The 20,675-nt window shown below is 37.2% G+C and overlaps 1 protein-coding gene and 1 long non-coding RNA gene across 2 annotated transcripts in view; one reads left to right on the forward strand and one right to left on the reverse strand.

Moving 5' to 3' along the window:
• LOC149499900 (uncharacterized) overlaps positions 1 to 20,675 on the forward strand; it is a 352,066-nt gene that overhangs the window by 305,582 nt on the left and 25,809 nt on the right. The window lies entirely within an intron of this gene.
• Positions 1 to 20,675, reverse strand: part of side-VII (sidestep VII transmembrane protein) — a 240,927-nt gene that overhangs the window by 5,151 nt on the left and 215,101 nt on the right. The window contains exons 4-13 of the mRNA XM_028175501.2: positions 18,992 to 19,102; positions 14,874 to 15,077; positions 14,264 to 14,415; positions 9,561 to 9,708; positions 8,840 to 8,970; positions 7,611 to 7,770; positions 6,828 to 6,931; positions 3,867 to 4,056; positions 1,741 to 1,874; positions 987 to 1,167 (exon numbers count right to left, since the gene is read on the reverse strand). Coding sequence (XP_028031302.2) covers positions 987 to 1,167; positions 1,741 to 1,874; positions 3,867 to 4,056; positions 6,828 to 6,931; positions 7,611 to 7,770; positions 8,840 to 8,970; positions 9,561 to 9,708; positions 14,264 to 14,415; positions 14,874 to 15,077; positions 18,992 to 19,102 — 1,515 coding nt within the window. The remainder of the gene's footprint in view (positions 1 to 986; positions 1,168 to 1,740; positions 1,875 to 3,866; positions 4,057 to 6,827; positions 6,932 to 7,610; positions 7,771 to 8,839; positions 8,971 to 9,560; positions 9,709 to 14,263; positions 14,416 to 14,873; positions 15,078 to 18,991; positions 19,103 to 20,675) is intronic.

Genomic DNA, 20,675 nt, shown 5'->3' on the forward strand with positions numbered 1-20,675 from the left:
ATCCGATCATATCTGAAGGTGGCGGAATCCAAGTTGTGATAACAATGGATTCCCATGGTTCGGAACGGTAAGCAGCGGCTTGGCTGTGCCCCTAGTATTGCTGACGTCCATAAGCGACGGTAACCATTCACCATCAAGTGGGCGGAAGGTTCATCTGTCTACACGGGTAGCAAAAGAAAAATCACTAAGCTTGAGCTTAAACACCCATAAACGTTACTGAATTCCATTCTAATCTCTCTAGAACTTTAAAACTCTTTAATGGCCCCTAATACTTTAAAATAAAGTCTGAACTTTTAAAATAAATCTGAATTTATTTCCCGATCGAAATCGGATAGATATTTTGATTTTGGTTTCTAGGTATCTTGCTCTTATCTCGCGCGTGTTTCTGCATCCATAACACAGGAGAACTTCTAGTTCGGTGACTTAGAATCGAACGCTCATTTGTTCAAAAGCTTAACGATTGCTCAGGGTTGTCAGTTTTTCAAATCTCTATATATCAAAATGAATTGCTGTTTGTTAGTATCGCTAAAACTCGAGAACGGCTGACCGATTCGGCTAATTTTGGTCTTGAATTATTCGTAGAAGTCCAGGGAAGGTTCAAAGGTAGATAAATATGAAAATGCTTGGAATTAAATAAAAATAACAATTTTGTTTTCCCTTTGATGTGTCCCCCGTCGGACGCATTCGTTTTGTTTGTTTTAAGTTTATTTTATACAAAAGTTTAGGTCTTTTATTTATCGATTGAGGCACTACGAAGTCTGCCGGGTCAGCTAGTTATATTAATAAAATCCATTTATAAAAGCACTCATCCCATCACTGGTCAGAGTTCTGATTGCATGAATTCGCTCTAGAATTACCACAGTTATCCAAGTAACTGAGTAAGATCTAAGGAACTAAATCTGATATGTTGAGCCATTCGCGGTATCGCCTTAATACGGCTTGCACTGAGACATGCATGGCTTAAACAGTATAATTTATGGCCTTACCTAAGCTTTTGTCATGCACGTGATGCTTTTCTGGCGGCCTCAGCGTGCTCGCTCGTAAAGGGTAAGGGTCTCCCCTACCCTTGGCGTTATAAGCTAAAATAGCTGCGGCATATGTCCGGCCGGGCGCGAGACCGACCGCAGTGAAACGTGGCACCGCGCTTGAAACGTTCGCGACGATTTCCTGTTAAAATCAAATATTTATATCAATAAAAATAATATAGGCCTTGACTTCCTATCAACAATCCCATTTTAGATATGATATAACGATATCGAGGGGTGGGATTTGGTTTAAGAGACATTTTTGCAACTTTACAGGAGAGCCGTTTGAAATTTAAAATTTTGGAAAAAATATAATGAAAAAAACAAATAACTTTTTTAGCTATTTCAATGGAGTAAACTTCATTAAAGCTTAATTAAATTACCGAATTATCAAATTATAATTAAAATTAACATCGAATTATTGACGCTAATACCAAATAAAACGGACCCTTAATTACAAAGATAAGCGTTGCGTATTTAAGCGGAATGTCGCTCAAACCAAATGTCCTTTCAGCTCTAGATATAAATAAAATGAGGCAAATGTTGCGTGGTATGACACGCACGTACGTTAGCCGACACATACACACACACACACACACACACATATTTTGAATCACAAATTGATGTTATAAAACAAGATCACTTCTAGTCGCTATACCCGAAATAATTTTCTGAGAAGGGTAAAAAATGCGGTAACGTAATTGAATGGAATTACCTGGGTAATGATTTCCCGGACTTCCAACAGGAAGGATTGCGGGAGGCCGCCGTTAAAGCCCTCCGAGCATCGAACCCCGAACGAGGTTAATGATGCGTTCACCACCGTGCAGTTGTGGACTTGGTCGGGTCGGCCTTTGGATGGATATATTTTTAGGTCTTTTATTAATCGGTGCTAGTTTAAAAAAATAATAAGGATTTTTTTATAGGGATTTTATGACCTAGTAACTAAGTCATGTCTTATTTTAATTTATATTGTTATTTTTATGAAAAATGATAATATGGAGTGAAATTAAATTAAATGAGATGATATGAGATGAAATATAATCTGAGTAAAATGGTGGTCATTTACTGAGATTTTTTCAGTGGACTTTTTGGAGGAACCCGAGAAGTTACGTCCAGCGGCTTTGTTTCATTTTCCCACATTTGTGCACTTGCACAGATGTTAAACAGTTAATAAAGCACCGTTATTACACATTTAAACCTGAAAAAACACTAAATAGACAAAATAAGACAAATCATACAACTACACTCTTCGCGTTCCCGCCAAAAAGTCTAATAAGGAATTGGATTTGTTTCGCAGATTATACACAAGGATTTTTATGGCCTTCTATGGTGTAGAGCTTACGAACTACTTTGTGCTAAACATTTACCGGTGACCAAAGACATAATCACAGCGTGAATGTCGCCACCCGCCTTAAGACGTGAGGTCTGAGCCTCAATTTTATAGTATAAGAGCTATCCTAAGCTATAAACCGGAACGTATCCCTGCTTTGCGTTTTACGGCTAAAATAGGAAGGGTGATGGTACCCATTCTGGCTATAAAAAGCCCTGCTATTAATAATTAGGAAAATCGTAACTTGAACTTTTTTATTTATTGCTTAGATGGGTGGACGAGCTCACAGCCCACCTGGTGTTAAGAGGTTACTGAAGCTCATAGACATCCACAACGTAAATGCGCCACCCACCTTGAGATATAAGTTCTAAGGTCTCAAGTATAATTACAACGGCTGCCCCATCCTTCAAACCGAAACGCATTACTGCTTCACGGCAGAAATAGGCAGGGTGGTGGTACCCACCCGCGTGATTACACGATTATCACACGATTTCGTCCCTTCATCGTGGAAATCGTTTGTCCTATAAAAAGCTTTATGTGTACGCTCGGGACAAATAATAAGTCGGTGTGTGGAAGTGATGTTATATGTAATTTATTTTTAGTTTGATAATAATAATTTAATAACAAATTGAAATCTATATATTAGTACGTGAAGCAAGAACTATGAACCCCTTCTTAAGAAAGTTGCGCGGTAGAAGGAGTATGAAATTTCCCACATTTATAGAGAATATAGATAAGGAGTGCAGAATGTTAATATTTTTTTTAAATTATGCATTAAAAATAAATTACATCAATAAAACATTACATTATTACCATGTATTTGACACACACACGCATGTATACTATTTGTTTATTGTCAAATTTTTCTTATTGCTTATAGTGTATGATCAAATTGAGGATATAAGTATTGTTTTTTTTTATTAATATTTTTGTCTCAAATGTAGTCTTGGCGAAATCTGTGATTATAGAAGTACCTATAATAGTCTTTGACAACAGAATCGTAAGTGTACAAACTTATACTTTCACTTAATTATAGTCGAATTTAGACTACCGGGGGACCACTAGTTTTATAAAAAACGGTGCCACAGATGTGAGTGAAAAATGCACAGATAATATTTTATAAAAAAAAACGAGCATATACGTTTCCTTGAACGCTGTATAGATCTTCAACACTTTATACATACTGAATGTTTAACCATATTATATTGTCACCCATAGACACAGCCCACTGAGTTTCTCGCCGGATCTTCTCAGTGGGTCGCGTTTCCGATCCGGTGGTAGATTCTGCGAAGCACGGCTCTTGCTAGGGCCAGTGTTAGCAACACTCCGGTTTGAGCTCGAGAGCTCACCCACACGTTAGGGCGAAGCTGAAATAGCCTCTCAAGGCTATCAGCATAGGTCAAAAAGAAAAAATAAATTGTCAGCACGACTCAATTGATTCCTACTATTGATTGACCAAAATGATGTTTTGTTATTATTCTTTAATTCCTCTTAGCATGCACGAAACTCACCGGCTGCAATGATATGGTAGACGCAGGGCACTCGTTGCTTCCCGATCCTGTTGTGGGCCCAGCAAAGCAGGGTCCCGTAGTCCATTTCCGTGTGAGGAGTATAGGTCACGGTGGAGCTGGTACCGGCGCGGGACACGTAGGAGTCGCTGACCTCGTTGCTGTTGGCTGTGTTGTTGAAGGTCCACCGGAACTGATGGTGGAAAGATAGTTTTTGTTGTTGTTTATTTCAGTGTCGTCGTAGTCCAACGATATCGGAACGTCAATGCTGTGATCCACTTTGAGATATAATTGAAGTGACAATTTGCGTTCCATTATCCACAACCCTAACCTCGACAGAGATACACTCAAGCCCTACAGATTTCGACCAGGAATCGTACACGGACGCTATAGTACAGTAGTTAGAGTTATTAACCACATGGCTAACGAGGAAATCGAATGGCAAATTAATAAAGAATGTTCTAGCCAAACTCGAATTCTGGTTGCGAAGGATCAAAAGTGGTAGTCTATACCATGCGATTCATGCCACCCACGACCGAAAACTATGAGGGAAAGCCACATGTGGTCGCGATCCTCAGCAATGAGGGAACGATGAAGAAAAATAAGGCTATTATAAAGCTATTATAAAGCTAAAAAGGCTATTTGGTTTAGGCGACTTTTTGCAACTTTACAAGAAAGCCATTCGTTCACGATTGACTTCCAACGTGAAGGAATAACATCGTAATAAAAATCAAACCCGCAAAATTATAATTTGCGTAATTACTGGTGGTAGGACCTTTGTGAGTCCGCACGGGTAGGTACCACCACCCTGCCTATTTCTGCCGTGAAGCAGAAATGCGTTTCGGTTTGAAGGGTGGGGCAGCCGTTGTAACTATACTGAGACCTTAGAACTTATATCTCAAGGTGGGCGGCGCATTTATGTTGTAGATGTCTATGGGCTCCAGTAACCACTTAACACAAGGTGGGCTGTGAGCTCGTCCACCCATCTAATCAATAAAAAAATAATGCAAACAACAACTCTGACAAAACAATTAATATTATCACGTATAATTTCATTAGTATTTCTATTAATTATTCAAACCAATTATAGTTCATATGTATGGGTGGGCAAAAATCAATTTCGTTTCTCGAGAAAGTAAAATAAATTCGTTACATTCGTTAAGCCGACGTCTTACTCAAACCAAATTCCATTTTTATAATCAACCTTCATTATTTATTCAAACGACCTTATCTAAATACCCAAGACTTAAATCGTTTTGTTGAGTTATTCGAATTTTATAGAAAAAAACTTTTCTCTTTACATTTATTTAGTATTGTAATTGACAGAGACAAAAGACGACCTTTTTTTTAAGGTCACGCTCAAGATACGTGCACGTGCCTCTAACAAAGTAAATAGAAAGATTGATCTCAGCGTTTTGACTGTTCTCTAGGCAAAATCAAAATTAAGTTTTAACTTGGTTCACTGAACAGCCGTGAATTGAAAATGATAATAATCACTACCGTAGGCATTGATATCCAATAGCAATGGTTACAACTTATCGTGAGATGGATCGTATGCTCTTATGCCTTCGAAAGTGAAAAATCTTAAAGGGTGCTTTTACTGGTGGTAGGACCTCTTGTGAATCCGCACGGATACCTAGGTACCACCACCCCGTCTATTTCTGCCGTGAAGCAGTAATGCGTTTCGGTTTGAAGGGCGGGGCAGCCGTTGTAACTATACTGAGATCTTAGAACTTTAATCTCAAGGTGGGTGGCGCATTTACGTTGTATATGTCTGTGGGCTCCAGTAACCACTTAACACCAGGTCGACTGTGAGCTCGTCCACCCATCTAAGCTATAAAAAAAGGATAGCTTTGAAAATAAAGATACGGCTACTGCATATTGATCACCAAATGATAAGTGTTTCCGGAGTCCATCACATATAGTCTGAAGGATGAACATTCAGGTATTCTTACCATCCTACCTAGTCCTACCTAGATTCCCGGCTTAAGCAGTTGAGACAGCTTAAAATATAAGTAACTAGAGTTTCTGTCACTTGTCCTGCTGAATTGCATACAGCTGACACTTTTATCCCATGTGTTGAGATGGGTTGTGGTATTCGCGTTCCTAATGTCTATGAGCTTCGGAAATCGCCTGATATCTAGTAGACACTCAATCTTGAGATGTATGCGTTTTAATTGTATTTTGTAACGATTATCTTATTCTTCAGAAAACTGGACTGCTTTGCAACAGAAATAAGCGGAATAGTGGCACCTATCCGTGCGGGCTTACAATACGTCCTATCGCTAGCCTAAAAATCTATCACCACTTATTTGTATTGTGTGAGAGCTCGTGAATATTAAGAAGCATATTTTTATTGACGTGCCAGTCACATATCCTTAAAATTGAAAGCAGTCTACAGGGTTCATTGCAAAGGATATTGTCTACTTCTTTAACTTTGATAAAAATACGGGCGGATTCACAACAGCTTCGTAAACAAAAGCCTTCAATCATTATTCAAGATGAAATCAAAGAGTTTGTACTATGAATTTGAATATTTGCTGTGGAAAACTTTATTTTGGTCGTGTTCGACGATACTATGACATGTCCTACTTTAAAAGAGGCTTGTGGAGAGTATTAAGCGGTAGGTAGCGGCTTGGCTCTGCCCCTGGCTTTGCTGAAGTCCATGGGCGACGGTAACCACTCACCATCAAGTGGGCCGTATGCTCGTCTGCCTACAAGGGCAATAAAAATAAATAAATAAAACTTATCGATTATAATCAATAATCCTATCGGCATAGCTGAGCCATTAATGCGTTAGATAATTCTCAATTTATTTATTAATACACAAAATATTATTTTAATAACCTAAAAGTACATGTTACTATCCGCGTTAGATTGTATAGAGTCAAACCGTAAAGTCATTTTCTATAATAATAATGCTAAATGTTGGTAGATTTAATGTACATAGTATAAATAACTTACAGTGACTTCAGGTGGGTTCGCATCGACGTGACAGGTTATGTGGGCGCGTTCTTGCTTCGCCACTCCATGAACCCTTTGCTGTGAACTTCGGCAGGTTGGCGCATCTGTATTTATGTATATAATGTGTAATAGACTTACTGGTGGTATGACCTCTTGTGAGTCCCTGCTTATTTCTGTAGTAAAGCAGTAATGCGTTTCGGTTTGAAGGGTGGGGCAGCCGTTATAACTATACTTGAGACCTTAGAACTTATAACTCAAGGTGGGTGGCGCATTTACGTCGTAGATGTCTATGGGCTCCAGTAACTACTTAACACCAGGTGGGCTGTGAGTACATCCACCCATCTAAGCAATAAAAAAAAAACAAGAAGACAATGGCTATATTTAAAAATAAAAAGAATTCTTTTTTGTAAACATAGTATGTACCCGCGCGAGCTTATCTTATAAACCACTATCATAAAAAGTCTGATATCTGACTATCTTGCCACAAAAAGTGTTAGTGCGATGTTGAATAGCATTTGCAGCTACATAGATCTCCTTTAAAATATTAAGTTTTTTTTTATTGCCCTTGTAGGCAGACGAGCAATCGGCCCACCTGATGGTGAGTGGTTACCGTCGTCCATAGACTTCAGCAATGCCGGGAGCAGAGCCAAGCCGCCGCCTACCACTTAATACTCTCCACAAGCCTCTTTTAAGGAAGGACATGTCATAGCGCTCTGGAAACACCGTGGAGGGGAGCTCATGTGAAACTTAAATGCCTCAAATAAATTGGTTACACAAACTCACATAATACATCCAATGAGAACGGCTTGCTCTCTCCGTCTCCTTCAGCATTGAAGCCGACGCAGGTGTAGTTGCCAGCAGTACGTCTTCCTACGCCTTGGAGAACCAGGGATTGATTGCTGATGATGATTCCGTGACCAACGTTGTGGACCAGTGGCTTTCCCTGGTATAAATGTTTAAAATTTAAATTAAGTTGATTCACTGCCGTTTCATTAAGGATACTTCACTTCCTACTTCTATTTTAGAATGCCGACACCGATTTTAATCATTTACCACAAATTCGCTATTAACTACTAATTGTTGTGGTATGTGGAATGTCATGATTAATATTTAAAGGTTACATAAATTCTCGTAAGTTAATTAGGTAAGATCATGTTCATCAGGAATCCAGAGCAATAACCACACATGAGTAACAGACCTTAAAAAAAATATTTGTCGGTTGACGTTTTTAATCTAACGCCTCTTGTCGTGAAGGTAAAAACCCAAATCAAACACTGCCAGACTCGAACATACTCTTAGTTTGGTCTGTGTGAAGTAAAATTAAAAATAATTAAAATTACTTTTATGGTTTAATCTAGCCTTTTTATTTTCATTATACATATTATAACCGATATTGACTTATCAAACTATACTTAACAAAGCTTACAATAACTTTATAAAACACGCGAGGTTAAATCGTAAAAGTAGTGTTAATTATTAGCGGTCACTACCGCAATTGGATGTTTGGATATTTTACTACCGAGTAAAATATCCAAAAACGTCGAAGAAGAATTTTATTTTAAATGTTTTAGATACGAAAAGTTTTAGCGGTAGGTTGTGGCTTTACTGTGTCCCTGGCATTATTGACGTCCACAAGCGACGGTAACCATTCACCACCGGGTGGACCGTATGGTCGTCTGACTACAAGGGCAAAGAAAACAAAAATAACACCTTAATCATACGCGAACACGAAAGCTGTAAGGTATTCAAAATAACAGAATTAATAAAAACAAAAAATAATAAAAAATACGACCACAAACCTTACATGTAGTTCTAATTATGACTTGCAAAGAATTTACTAACTGAAATTTTGGTTTGCACTAAATTTTTTGTAATATCTCTGACAGGGCCTTAGATAACCTCTTTGGGCGGGTTGAAATGACATTGCAAAAATTAAAATGGGCCTTTTACAATAAAACTGATTCATAAAGACATCCAAGCTAAGGCTAATAAACTGTGAGCAACATACTTACATTGTGTCTCCATTCCACTTTGTAGACATAAGGGTGTGCGTTGATAACGCAATCGAAATAGACGTCAGATCCTTCTCGAATGTTCTTGGGATCTAAATTTGTGCCTAACCGTACTACTGTTTCGGGAACATCTGTGTAATAGAAAATTAACTCCATTCACTCCACCATAAATGTTTTATTTCTTAAGTGAGATTGTTGTAGGTGTAGTTTTTGTTGTTGTTATGAATTGCTTATAAACCATGTAATGTTTATTAATGAAAACTAGATTATTAAAGTTGTTCTTATATCATTGTTGATTGATTGATTGTTCTAGATTCCTTTCTCTAGATTTTTTGTACTGAAGCTACTTAATTGTAATTGTTAACGAATGTTTAATTTTAAAAGATTTTTGTAGTATTCAAAAATGCGTTAAGTAAAAATTATAAAGCTGGATAAATGATAGAAAGCACTAGAAAACATTACTGGAAGACACCATGTCAACCTTTAAGATGTATGTTTTTTTTGTTGATTTTCAAACGTTCTCTTGTGAGTCATCTGATTATGTGAAAATTTACATAATTACTGCTGTGACCTTGGAGTCAAATAATAATCGAATTCACTATAGACTATATCGTGAAGACAATCTTGAAGGATAGTGTGGTAAGCTAAATCAGCGGCTCAAAGCCAGTAGTAGTATTTTTGAAATTAATAGTCAAATGGATAATTAAGTTAGATAGCTTACACTGTATATCCAACATCCAGTCATCTTCCAACGGTGGAACAGAAGGCATTTGGGGATTGGACGCCCTGCAGGCTAACTTGGCTCCAGCATCTGCTTTGGTCAGTTGCAAGGACACTGTAGAAGTCGTCGTGTTGCCATCCGTTGACAGCTAATTGCAAATAATTAATTAGCTTCTTTAGTTGGTAAGAAATAAGAAACATCAAAATCTTACTCTTTATTTAGTACTTAATTAGTATTCCGTTTTTTTTTGGCTGACATATTTTAAATATCATACGAAAACATCAGTCAGTAGGCCAATTGTCGGAAACATAGGCCTGTTCCTAAATAGTGTTATTTTTTTTTGTATTCTATGTACTAATTTAAAAGATATTGTAAATGTTATATCAGCCCTAAGTTTCTTGCAAATTCTCATAAGTGGTGAGACTGCATTTCGAATCGGTTTTAGTCAATTTAAAAGCATTAGTACTGTCTTTACAGGGATACATACGTAGCCCAGATATATTTCAATAAAAAAAATTGCATTTGTATTACAAAATATACTCATTGAGGTTTTAAGTATTGTGCGCAATGAATTAAAAATTGGTCCAAGTCCAATTATAACAGTAATCATAAAAATTATGATCAATCATTTAAAAGTAGGTGAAGAAGGTGCATTCGTATCGAGCGATGCGACTGTGCCGATATTCGAATCCCGCAGGCGGGTACTAATTTTTCTAATGAAATAAGTATGTACGCGATAAATGTTCATGATTAATACCCACGGTGAAGGAATAGCATCGTATAATAAAAATCCAAACCCCTAAATTATAATAAGCGTAATGACTGGTAGCACGGGTAGGTATCATCATCCTGCCTACTTCTAACGCGAAACAGTAATGCGTTAGATATCTATGGATTCCGGCAATCACTTAACATCAGGTGAACCATGATCTAAGATCTAGACATTTCTGTTCCTGAATTCTGAACATTTTGATGATAATAAAACTATTGATTTTAGTTTTCATATTATATTGATTGGGTAGACAAGCTAATGCTTCACTTAGTATTAAATATTTATCGAAATCAATTGATATCTCAGCCTAAATAGATCTATGAATGATCAATGGTATGAAGTCACATTCTCAATTGTATTATGGCCCTTTCCGAGCCCGTGTGACTCCAACGCGGCAAAAATAAAAGGAAAACAATTTCTGATAGTTTATTACGTAATTTTTTATTGAGCTTCAGCTATTTAGGATCGCCAAACACATTCTATCAATTGAAGAGAACATTACTGTGATATAGTGAGTTGATTCGTCACCGGTCCGTTCCATGAGCTTGTAGCGTTTTATTGTATTTTCGACGCCACAGTACTTCATTTACGGATTTTAAATCAATCCGGCTGCCAAACTAAAACAAGAGCTAATCACTATTTCAAGATGAGTTAAAAAAAACATTGTCAAAGTTTGAAAACAAATCCCCAGGCTTACTTACTCTTTGAAATTAGACGAATCGACATGATGAGATCAGTTGAGACTTCTACAAAGCACTTACTTCAACTAGTATTTTCTCACCATTCATCATGTGTAGTACTATCCCTTAACTTAATATTTACAATAAATAAAACTTAGGATACGTTTTTAATATTGAAATAACAGTTTAATAAGTAAATGTGAAAGATACGGTAATTATAACAAAAAAACAATTTACAATTAAAATGTCTGCCTGTAGATCAATTTTTGTTAATCTCCGAAAGGGCTGGATTGATTTTCGCGGGCCTCTTACAAGAAAATAGCAGCTTTTGTAATAAGTAGCTGCTTTAATAGTAACACATTTCTATTAAACAAAGGCCTGAAATAATATAGGAAGAGAAATGGATAGAAGTAAAAGGAAGACACGTGAAATATTGTGCAAAATTTGAATCAAATAGAGAAATATTATGGTCAGGCTTAGCCAGTTTATTACATATCCCTAGCCTCAATTCTCATTTTAAGTTGATAATTGTGGGATGCAGCGTTATATGATCTTTAATCCTTTGAAGTAACCGATATTTTAACACTCAAAGAACATCGAAGGGACATTAAGGCATAATAGACAAAATTATATAGAGAGAATAGTAGAGCGGAAACAGAACAATTATAGAATTGTTTTCAGATATAATAACCAGAAATTAGGACATGCATTCTATGTTCAAATCTGGAATCAATTTTTAGTGATTGCGTTGTGATTATGTAGAAATTAAAATGTCAATAGTGACGAATTTCAATCGATCGATAACCAAATACACTGAGATACAAAAGAATGAAAAATTAAGCTAGAGGGAAAGAAATCAAATAGATTATAACTGAAATATTTGCTTCTAAAATTTTATTAGGAATTATTTACCTTTGTTAAGAATTTGATGTTTCAGAAAATGTACTCTACGAAAAACAGAAAGACAGAAAGTAAAAAATCGAAAAAAACAAATCAGATGAGAACAAATCCATCACATTTATATCAAGTAAATAAAACAGCGTATGCGGCCACGTTTATCCCTAACAATCCAAGCTGACAAAGCCCAGCGGAATGTTAATCAGATCAAAGTGGGACCCGAATTCAAAACAGGTAAATAATAAATCAACTAGTCAAAACGGCTCGGGTACCGGATTGATTTTAATTATGTCTTGTTAATATTAATGTATGGTCGGGGAGGGTATGGAGTTTAATTAAATTACGTTCTACGATCGAACTGTCGACCGGATTATGTGCTATAACGTAGATTAGTGGCCTTGATTGACGTGAGCTGTTGTGACGATACTGGCTTGTAATTAGTGATAGTCGATATGTTATGGATGCTTCAAGTTCTATTAAATCGATATTCATATGGTACTTAATTATGTTATCTACTGTTAAAGTTGTTGATTCAAGAAATGTGAGAATCGGTGTTGTAAAATTTATACTGTGGACTTCGAAACGAAAGTCTATATTTAATTCGACAAAATAAAAAGGTCAGGTTATTAAACATTTTTAAGCTATTGCATACCTTCTATCGCGGGCCATGAGCGCGGCGACTGAATCAAGAAATTTCGTAACGAAAATAACCTGACACCCCCACTACGCCTACTATGTAGCTCGCGTTCAACACATTCACACGTTGCGCTTGTGTAGTGTTTGTGAATAAGCGCGCGGCGTGACGTCGCACTGCCGCATGCACATCATGAAAAGTCTGCGCATCTCTCCCTCGCGCGGTCTAGGTTATGAGTGTGAAGGGGACAGTTAATAATTTTGCTTTTGTTAATGTTTATAAATATAGCGTGGTCTTATTTTATTGTTGTTTTAATATTAAATTATCATTGTCTAATTATAATTGCATAAGTTGATAAAAAAAGCTATGCAATAGCTTTACCGCGGCAGTCTCCAAGTACCACACGTGTTTTTTTTTATTATGACTATTGTAATGTCCGTCCGACCGTTAATTAGAAATTGGTTTCAGTAGAAGTAAAATGAAAATATGAACAAAAATCGCAATCACGGACTTACTTACGGAATCACTCACTAATGAAACTCGATTATTATATTTCAAAACATTCATCAACTGCCCAAGAGTCGGCAACAAAGAAATTGAATCGTTCACGTCCGTCAAAGCAATAATACCGAAATTAAAACAATAAGCATCATAATGAGCCGAGCCTGGAGTGTCCTCTTCAGCTTAATTGAGTCTCTTTTCACTTGCGACAAACAGGAGCTCAGACAGGGACTCCCTTACGACCGCTTTGAGTGGGCTCCAGCGCAGAGCCTGTCCCATCCAATCTACATTTATTACTTTTACGTGCCTTTATTTTAAGTTTCAGTCCGGGATGTTGTTTCTTATGGTGATAAAGATTGAATAGGCTATAAATTTTGAAATGGTGAATTGGCTTTTAGATAGCTACGCTCCAAGTAGTACCTAACTTAGGTCGACAAGCGCTTGGTTCGAACGAAAACAGCGTGATAGAGTTGATAAAGTTTTGAGTTGTGTTTGTTTACAAATATTAGTTTCAAATCTCAAAGTGAACTTTATACTTAGTAATTTGTCCAATACGATAGTATTAGTGTTAGTTGCTTGTTCATATGTAATTTTTGAGAGCAATTATTCTTCTCAATTATTCAATAGAGAAATAAATGGACAACATGACCACATGATTTTGCAAATCGTACAAATTTTTTTTTTCTTTTTATTCCTTAGATGGGTGAACGAGCTCACAGCCCACCTGGTGTTAAGTGGTTACTGGAGCCCATAGACATCCACAACGTAAATGCGCCACCCACCTTAAGATATAAGTTCTAAGGTCTCAAGTATAGTTACAACGGCTGCCCCACCCTTCAAACCGAAACGCATTACTGCTTCACGGCAGAAATAGGCAGCGTGGTGGTACCCACCCGCGCGGACTCACAAGAGGTCCTACCACCAGTAATTACGCAAATTATAATTTTTTGCGGGTTTCATTTTTATTACACGATGTTATTCCTTCATCGTGGAAGTCAATCGTGAACATTTGTTGAGTACATATTTCATTAGAAAAATTGGTACCCGCCTGAGATTCGAACACCGATGCATCGCTAAACACGAATGCACCGGACGTCTTATCCGTTAGGCCACGACGACTTCGAAATACTACTAACGAATGCAAAACAATTACATATGACGTCACTAGATTTCAAAATGAATAACGTCGTTATTATTCGCTTCTTTCACTTTCACTTACCGTTTCTTTGGCGTTGTTGATTCTTTGTCCGTTTTTCCACCAGGTGATAGAAGCGGGTGGCCTGGATCCCGAACTTTGACAAAGCAGGTCATATCTTCTGCTCGCCGAGAGCGGTTGATTGGAGCCCAGTATGTGGACTGTTAGTGGAGGAACTGAAATATATTGTTTATGTTAGATTTTTTATTTGGATAAACCAATAACTGTGTTTACAGTAATACAGGTTCTTGTCCTTGATCAATATTGCGGATTTTGGGCTTCTGAGTCATGTTCTAACGTTTCATGTAATTATTTGAAGGGATTACGACTTATGTACGCTTACTAAGTAGGTGGTATGTATGCTTACTAAGTAGGTGCTATCATCCTGGATATGTTTATTATGAAGGACTCGTAGCAATTTATTTCCATTTGAAGAGTAAGTCAGATATAATTACGATTTCAATATTAGTCTGAAGGTGGGTCGTGGCATTATCTTAAAGTCTGTAGGCTTAGTAACGAGATAAGCCGGGAACTCCTAAGCACATCTATGCAAAAAATACGGGTGCCGGTCTTCATGGGTAGGTTTTTATAAAAAACATTGATTTTATTAACTGTCTTTAAGCTCTGTACTTACAATTCATATCTAAAGTGAGAGTTGTTTCAACGGGATGCGCTCTTGGATGATTGGACGCGCGGCAGGTGAAGGCTGCTCTTACATCTGCTCTCGTAAGTGGTCCTACCCTGAGAACTCCTCGAACTCCATTCCCTGATAGCGGAGAAGCTGGTGTGTCGGTTTCTACCTCGTCTCTGTACCACTTCACCCACGGTCGAGGTCGTGCTAAGGAAATAATAAACATAGTTCTACAAATACGTATACACGTCATTTCGGATCCTCCCGATCCACTAACGGTGCTTTTAGGTACCACAAGCACCGGCCATCGTTCTCGTCGAACCCGTCGCCTGCGACAAAGGGCTCGGCGAGTAAATTAACCCACTAACACAGTCCACTGAGTTTCTCGCCGGATCTTCTCAGGTGGTAGATTCTGCGAAGCACGGCTCTTGCCAGGGTTCGTGCTAGCAACAACATCAGGTTTGAGCCCCGCGAGCTCACCTACCAGTTCGGTGAATCTAGAATAAATCCTCGAGGATACTAGAATAGGGGGAAAAATACGTATAAAGATACGAACAGGATAAAGATATTAAATTTCCTGTATAGGCAGTATTTGCTCTCTTTTAGGGGGCTGGGTGTACAACTTTTCAACAAGATCCCACTAAACGTTCAATTACTACCTGTTCATAGATTTAAGAAAACTGTCAAGGAACGTTTGTGCAACAAGGCATATTATAAAGTTAAGGATTATTTACTAGATGGCACTACGTGGTAATGAGGCGCTCGCTCCTGGCCTTTTCATTTTTCATTATTATTATAATTTTTTTAATTGTATTTTTTTGACTTGTTTTTTCCTTTATTGTAAATATTTTTATTTATTTAAAAAAAGAAAATATTAGAGAAAAAACAAAAAAAAGCCCGCTGAGTCTGTTTCGCCGGTTCTTCTCAGGACTGTGGCTTTTTTTGGAACCGGTGGTAGAGTTAACATTGTTATTTGTATTTTGACATTCAACAAGTGTGTCATACTGACATCTAAGTTGAAATAAATGATTTTGAATTTGAATTTTCAAATGGGTAAATGATCTTGATTACCACCGCACCTGTACCATAATACAAAGAAAGTCCTGATATCATTTCTCTGTCGTATTATGAAATCGAGCAGTCAATTGAAGGGCCTTACATAGTAACAATCTACCCGGCCATAAGCCCATACATAATGGGTGTGAGATTCAGGTGTCCTAAAACTCCTATTTTATCGTATCCTTACTGTTAGGTATTTTAGTACACTTCATGTAATCTCGTTGGGACGCACACATTACTGTTCTTCGCTACGGCTTAGTCTCGGCTTAATCTGATTGGCCATGGCTGGTATTGTATAATAATATCAATGAAGATTTTTTATGACTGTTAATTATCTAACTCTTACATTACAAAACAACAACGTAGTGAAGGCATAATAAATGTGTATGCTCGCGGAGGCTTTACAACTAACTTTCAACGACTCAAAAACCAATTGAAATAAGCCATAATCCGTCTGAGTGCTGAGGCTTAACTGAACCGTATTGTCTGTAAATAATAGCCAAATTAGAGGCTTTTTTAAATAATACATGGGGTATAAGAGGTTACATTGAAAATGCCGGCATTCACCTTCAGATGTGCAGTCGAAGTTTGTGTCGGATAACAATTGGCTCTTCAAATCGCGAAGTGTGGTATTACACGCCCACGCGGAGACACAATAGAGTCTGTTTTCAGATGTGTTCATATATACACATACGCTACACATTTCGAGTGGACTAAATTCAATCATGAATGTATTAATTAATTGTGTTTATTTCTAAATTGTAAATTATGTATATAATTAAAGGAAGTACCGAGCCATTACTCACACAGGTATCTATTGATAATATTGTAATAGTAATAAATAGTTTTTTTTTTTGTATTACTATGCATATATTGAAAGGTGCACTGTGTGAATGTTTGGAGGTATATATTAGATCTTCAGATAAAATATAGTTGTCTTGTATAATAAAGATTGGCTACGGTAAACAATTGAGGAAGAGGTAGGTATGCACTTCATGGTAGCTATTTTTATTTATTGTTCAAACGAGTGAAAGATCTCACAGATCATGTGGTCTTAAGTTGTTGTCGTAGTTCATAGATATTATAACCAAAGTGCCGCCACCCAGCTTGGGACCCACTTGAAATCCCTTCAGGTTATTCAATCACGATTCTGCAGGATAGCCGTCGGAGCGCCTTGGTTCCTTAGGAATGTGGATCTCCACGACGACCTGGAGCTCGACTCTTTTAGTAAGTATCTACAGTCGGCATCGCTGCGCCATTTTGAGAAGGCGGCACGACATGAGAACCCTCTCATCGTAGCCGCTGGAAATTACATACCCGACCCAGTAGACCGAATGGTAAACCGTCGACGTCGCCCAAAGCACGTCATTACGGATCCTCCTGATCCATTAACGGTGCTTTTAGGCACCACAAGCACCGGTCACCGTCCTCGTCGAACCCGTCGCTTGCGACGAAGGGCTCGACGAGCGAACTAACCCATAGACACAGCCCACTGAGTTTCTCGCCGGATCTTCTCAGTGGGTCGCGTTTCCGATCCGGTGGTAGATTCTGCGAAGCACTGCTCTTGCTAGGGTCAGTGTTAGCAACTCTCCGGTTGAGCCCCGCGAGCTCACCTACTAACGTTAGGGCGAAGCTGAAATAGCCTCTCAAGGCTATCAGCATAGGTAGGGAAAAAAAAAAAAAAACCAGCTTGGGACATGAGCTGCACGTCTAAATTGTATAGTATAAATACCCTTTAAACCGGAACCCATAACGCTTCGCAGCAGAAATAGGTAGGCTGGTGGTAACTATCAGAGCGGGCTCATGGTATGCTCAAAATACAGTATATAGAACAGGCCTGTTATAATGAAACATTAAAAATAGAACTCATATCTTAAGGTGGGTGGCGGAATTCACGTTGTAATGTCTATGGGCTCCAGTAACCACTTAACACCAGGTGGGCTAGGAGCGCGTCCATCCATATATGCAATAAAAAAAAGAGAATAAGATTCGCTGAGTGATGATCACATAGCTCAATTGGCAGAGCTATAAAGAGAAGGATAAAAGATATATTTTTTTATGAAGAGTGCTTGACTGAGAAAATATCTATAAGTGAATTATTAGATCAGGGGAATATTAAAAAAAATACCAACCATTTAGCCAATATCTTGTAAATAGCACATACGACAATTTTGTTTAGAGTACAATAACAGAATGTAGCGTAATTATAATTAGGTTCGTAGCACGCTTGATGATCTTTGATCCAACGAAAATTTCGAAATTTCCCATAAATTCTGCCGTATCTATAAAATTAATTAATAGCTCCTCACGACGTTTAATTTCCTTCTCTCCATTATGAATTTAAAACAGGGAAGGGATCCGAAGGGAGCCTTTTATTGGACAATTACTATGTCAATTCGAAAAGTTTGAAATATTTAATTTTGATACGAGAAAAGGGTTTGACTTCTTAATCGTTTTTATTTACGGATAATTTAATTTTACATCTTTGGTTATCCTATTTAAATGTTCAGAATGGAATCAATCAAATTCTATCCCACTATTGTTATCTATCTCTATATCTTTGCCTTAAGTCGTGTCGGCTAATATATTAAAGGCCTCTACTACTGCCACTACTGCTAACTCAGACTAACCAAAACACCGGTCACTTTTCCATCGAAAATGATTGCTACTGAAAAACTGAATCTAGGCCATAAGAAGTACAATGACATATTATCGTAATGTAATTTGCAAAAAATACAGTTCGTGCAAAAATAGCCACCCCATTTATCATTACAATATTATAATGGCGATGAAATTACTACATTCAGGTGATTTTTGAACGGAATTTTGTATTGTTTTTGGATTCAATATCTGTTTATTAATTTATTATTTGGATTTCGCCTATTTGTGTCGCGGAGCACTCATGCGTTACGGGTTAAAATTGAGACAGCGATAATATTTTAAAATTAAGACTTCGTTCTCCTATCTTGAGAATGGTGGTAAAGTTCGCATGTCGATGGGTTCCAGATTGTAAGCACTGATCGTAGAGGGTAATAGAAAGACTTACTATTCGATTTACGTACCTCCGGTGACGTCACATGTAAGTGAAAACGTATCTCCTTCGATGTATGGTCCCACAATAGCCTGCTTGATATCACCTTTGTCGTCCGTGATTACCATTTTAGTAGGAGGCACTGTAACAAAGTAATATTTTAAGTGTTTCTTAGTATTCCTCTTTCGTAAAACGTCAGGAGAGTTTTAAGACTTTAATAATTGGGCGGACGTTTTACAATATAATTGAGATTTCCATTTCGTGTCAAGGGCATTCATTTTGGACATCCATAGGATTTGGTAACGATTGAATATTATCTTTTGAAGGGACAGCGAAAACATTCGTCAAATTAGTACGGTGGTATTAAAAATGACATAAAAAGGAGTAAAATTAGAAATGGTCCCTTGGTGAAATGGATCCCTGGATTTTAATTTTAAACCACTTATAGAAATTTCACATAATATCTTAATGATTTTTTCAGGACCTGAATAAGTTCATACTGAAAACACTTGATATAAAATTAATTCTCACAATCTGAAACACAATGTCTGAAAACCTTTACCTTCCGAAATAAATCGAAATACGTTTGAAAAAAAATACCCCTCGTTAATCCCGTAATGCGATTGGAGGGTGGAAGATCTATGCTTTTCAAAACGATCGAAAAAATATTAATTATATTTTTTTAATCGGAGTCCATTGTTTCTTTTGTCCAATCTATACTGGCTAATGCTTATTTTAGCTTTCCTCTAGCACAAGGTCGATTCCAATCCAATTAGCCAACTGAGCATTATGACAGTCACTGTTTGAATATTATCGAAACTTACATAATATCGTCGTTGTCAAACCAAAATCTGCTATGTGCAATTTCTGAGATTTTTACTTTTTGACCTTTTCGCATAGTTCACAGCTCTATCTAACGTACAAAAAAAAAACTGTTGTATGCCTATAGTTTTAATATTTATCTATAGCTTTCATTTGATATAGTTCTTAAAAATTCACTTTCATACAAAATTTTATACGAAAATGTTTTTACTCGTTAATTCAAAATAGAGTTTTTGCATATAGCAGATTTTGGTTTGACAGCGACGATATGTAATGTAAATGTTCGCGCTTTCTTGGTATTAAGCAGTGGAGCTTAGATTCGTAACAACCTCTATACTATAATCTATCTTGCGACATTAAGTCTCAAACCACAGACACAGCCCACTGAGTTTCTCGCCGAATCTTCTCAGTGGGTCGCGTTTTCAATCCGCTGGCAGATTCTGCCAATTCTTGCCAGGGCTAGTGTTAGCAACGTCCACAGGTTAGAGCCTCGTGAGCTCACCTACTCGCTCGGTTACGCATAGCTTTTAAAGGCTAGCAGCTTAGGTAGGATAAAATAAAAATTAAAATGTGGTGTCGTGGGACACCAGGTAGGAACGAAGTTCCTTCGGCTAATGTAGAATCGACACAATTTGCAAAAAAAAATCGTGCTCAATTTTATGTTGGTTTTCTTGATTTTTCTCTTAAATTTTGCTGATTAGTTTTTATTTAAATACAGGAAAGTATTTAGGAAATTCAGTATTTTAGGAAATAATAAATTACGTAAAATAAAAATAAAATCGTAATTCAAATTATCAATTAAAATAACAAAATATGTCTCTTTATTTTTGTTTGACAACATAAAATTACATAGAAATAGAAATAATTACAAAATAGAGAAAGAAGGGATGAGA

This window comes from Bombyx mandarina, chromosome 25 (assembly GCF_030267445.1).
Source record: "Bombyx mandarina strain Sakado chromosome 25, ASM3026744v2".
In the NCBI taxonomy this organism is placed as follows: Eukaryota; Metazoa; Arthropoda; class Insecta; order Lepidoptera; family Bombycidae; genus Bombyx; species Bombyx mandarina.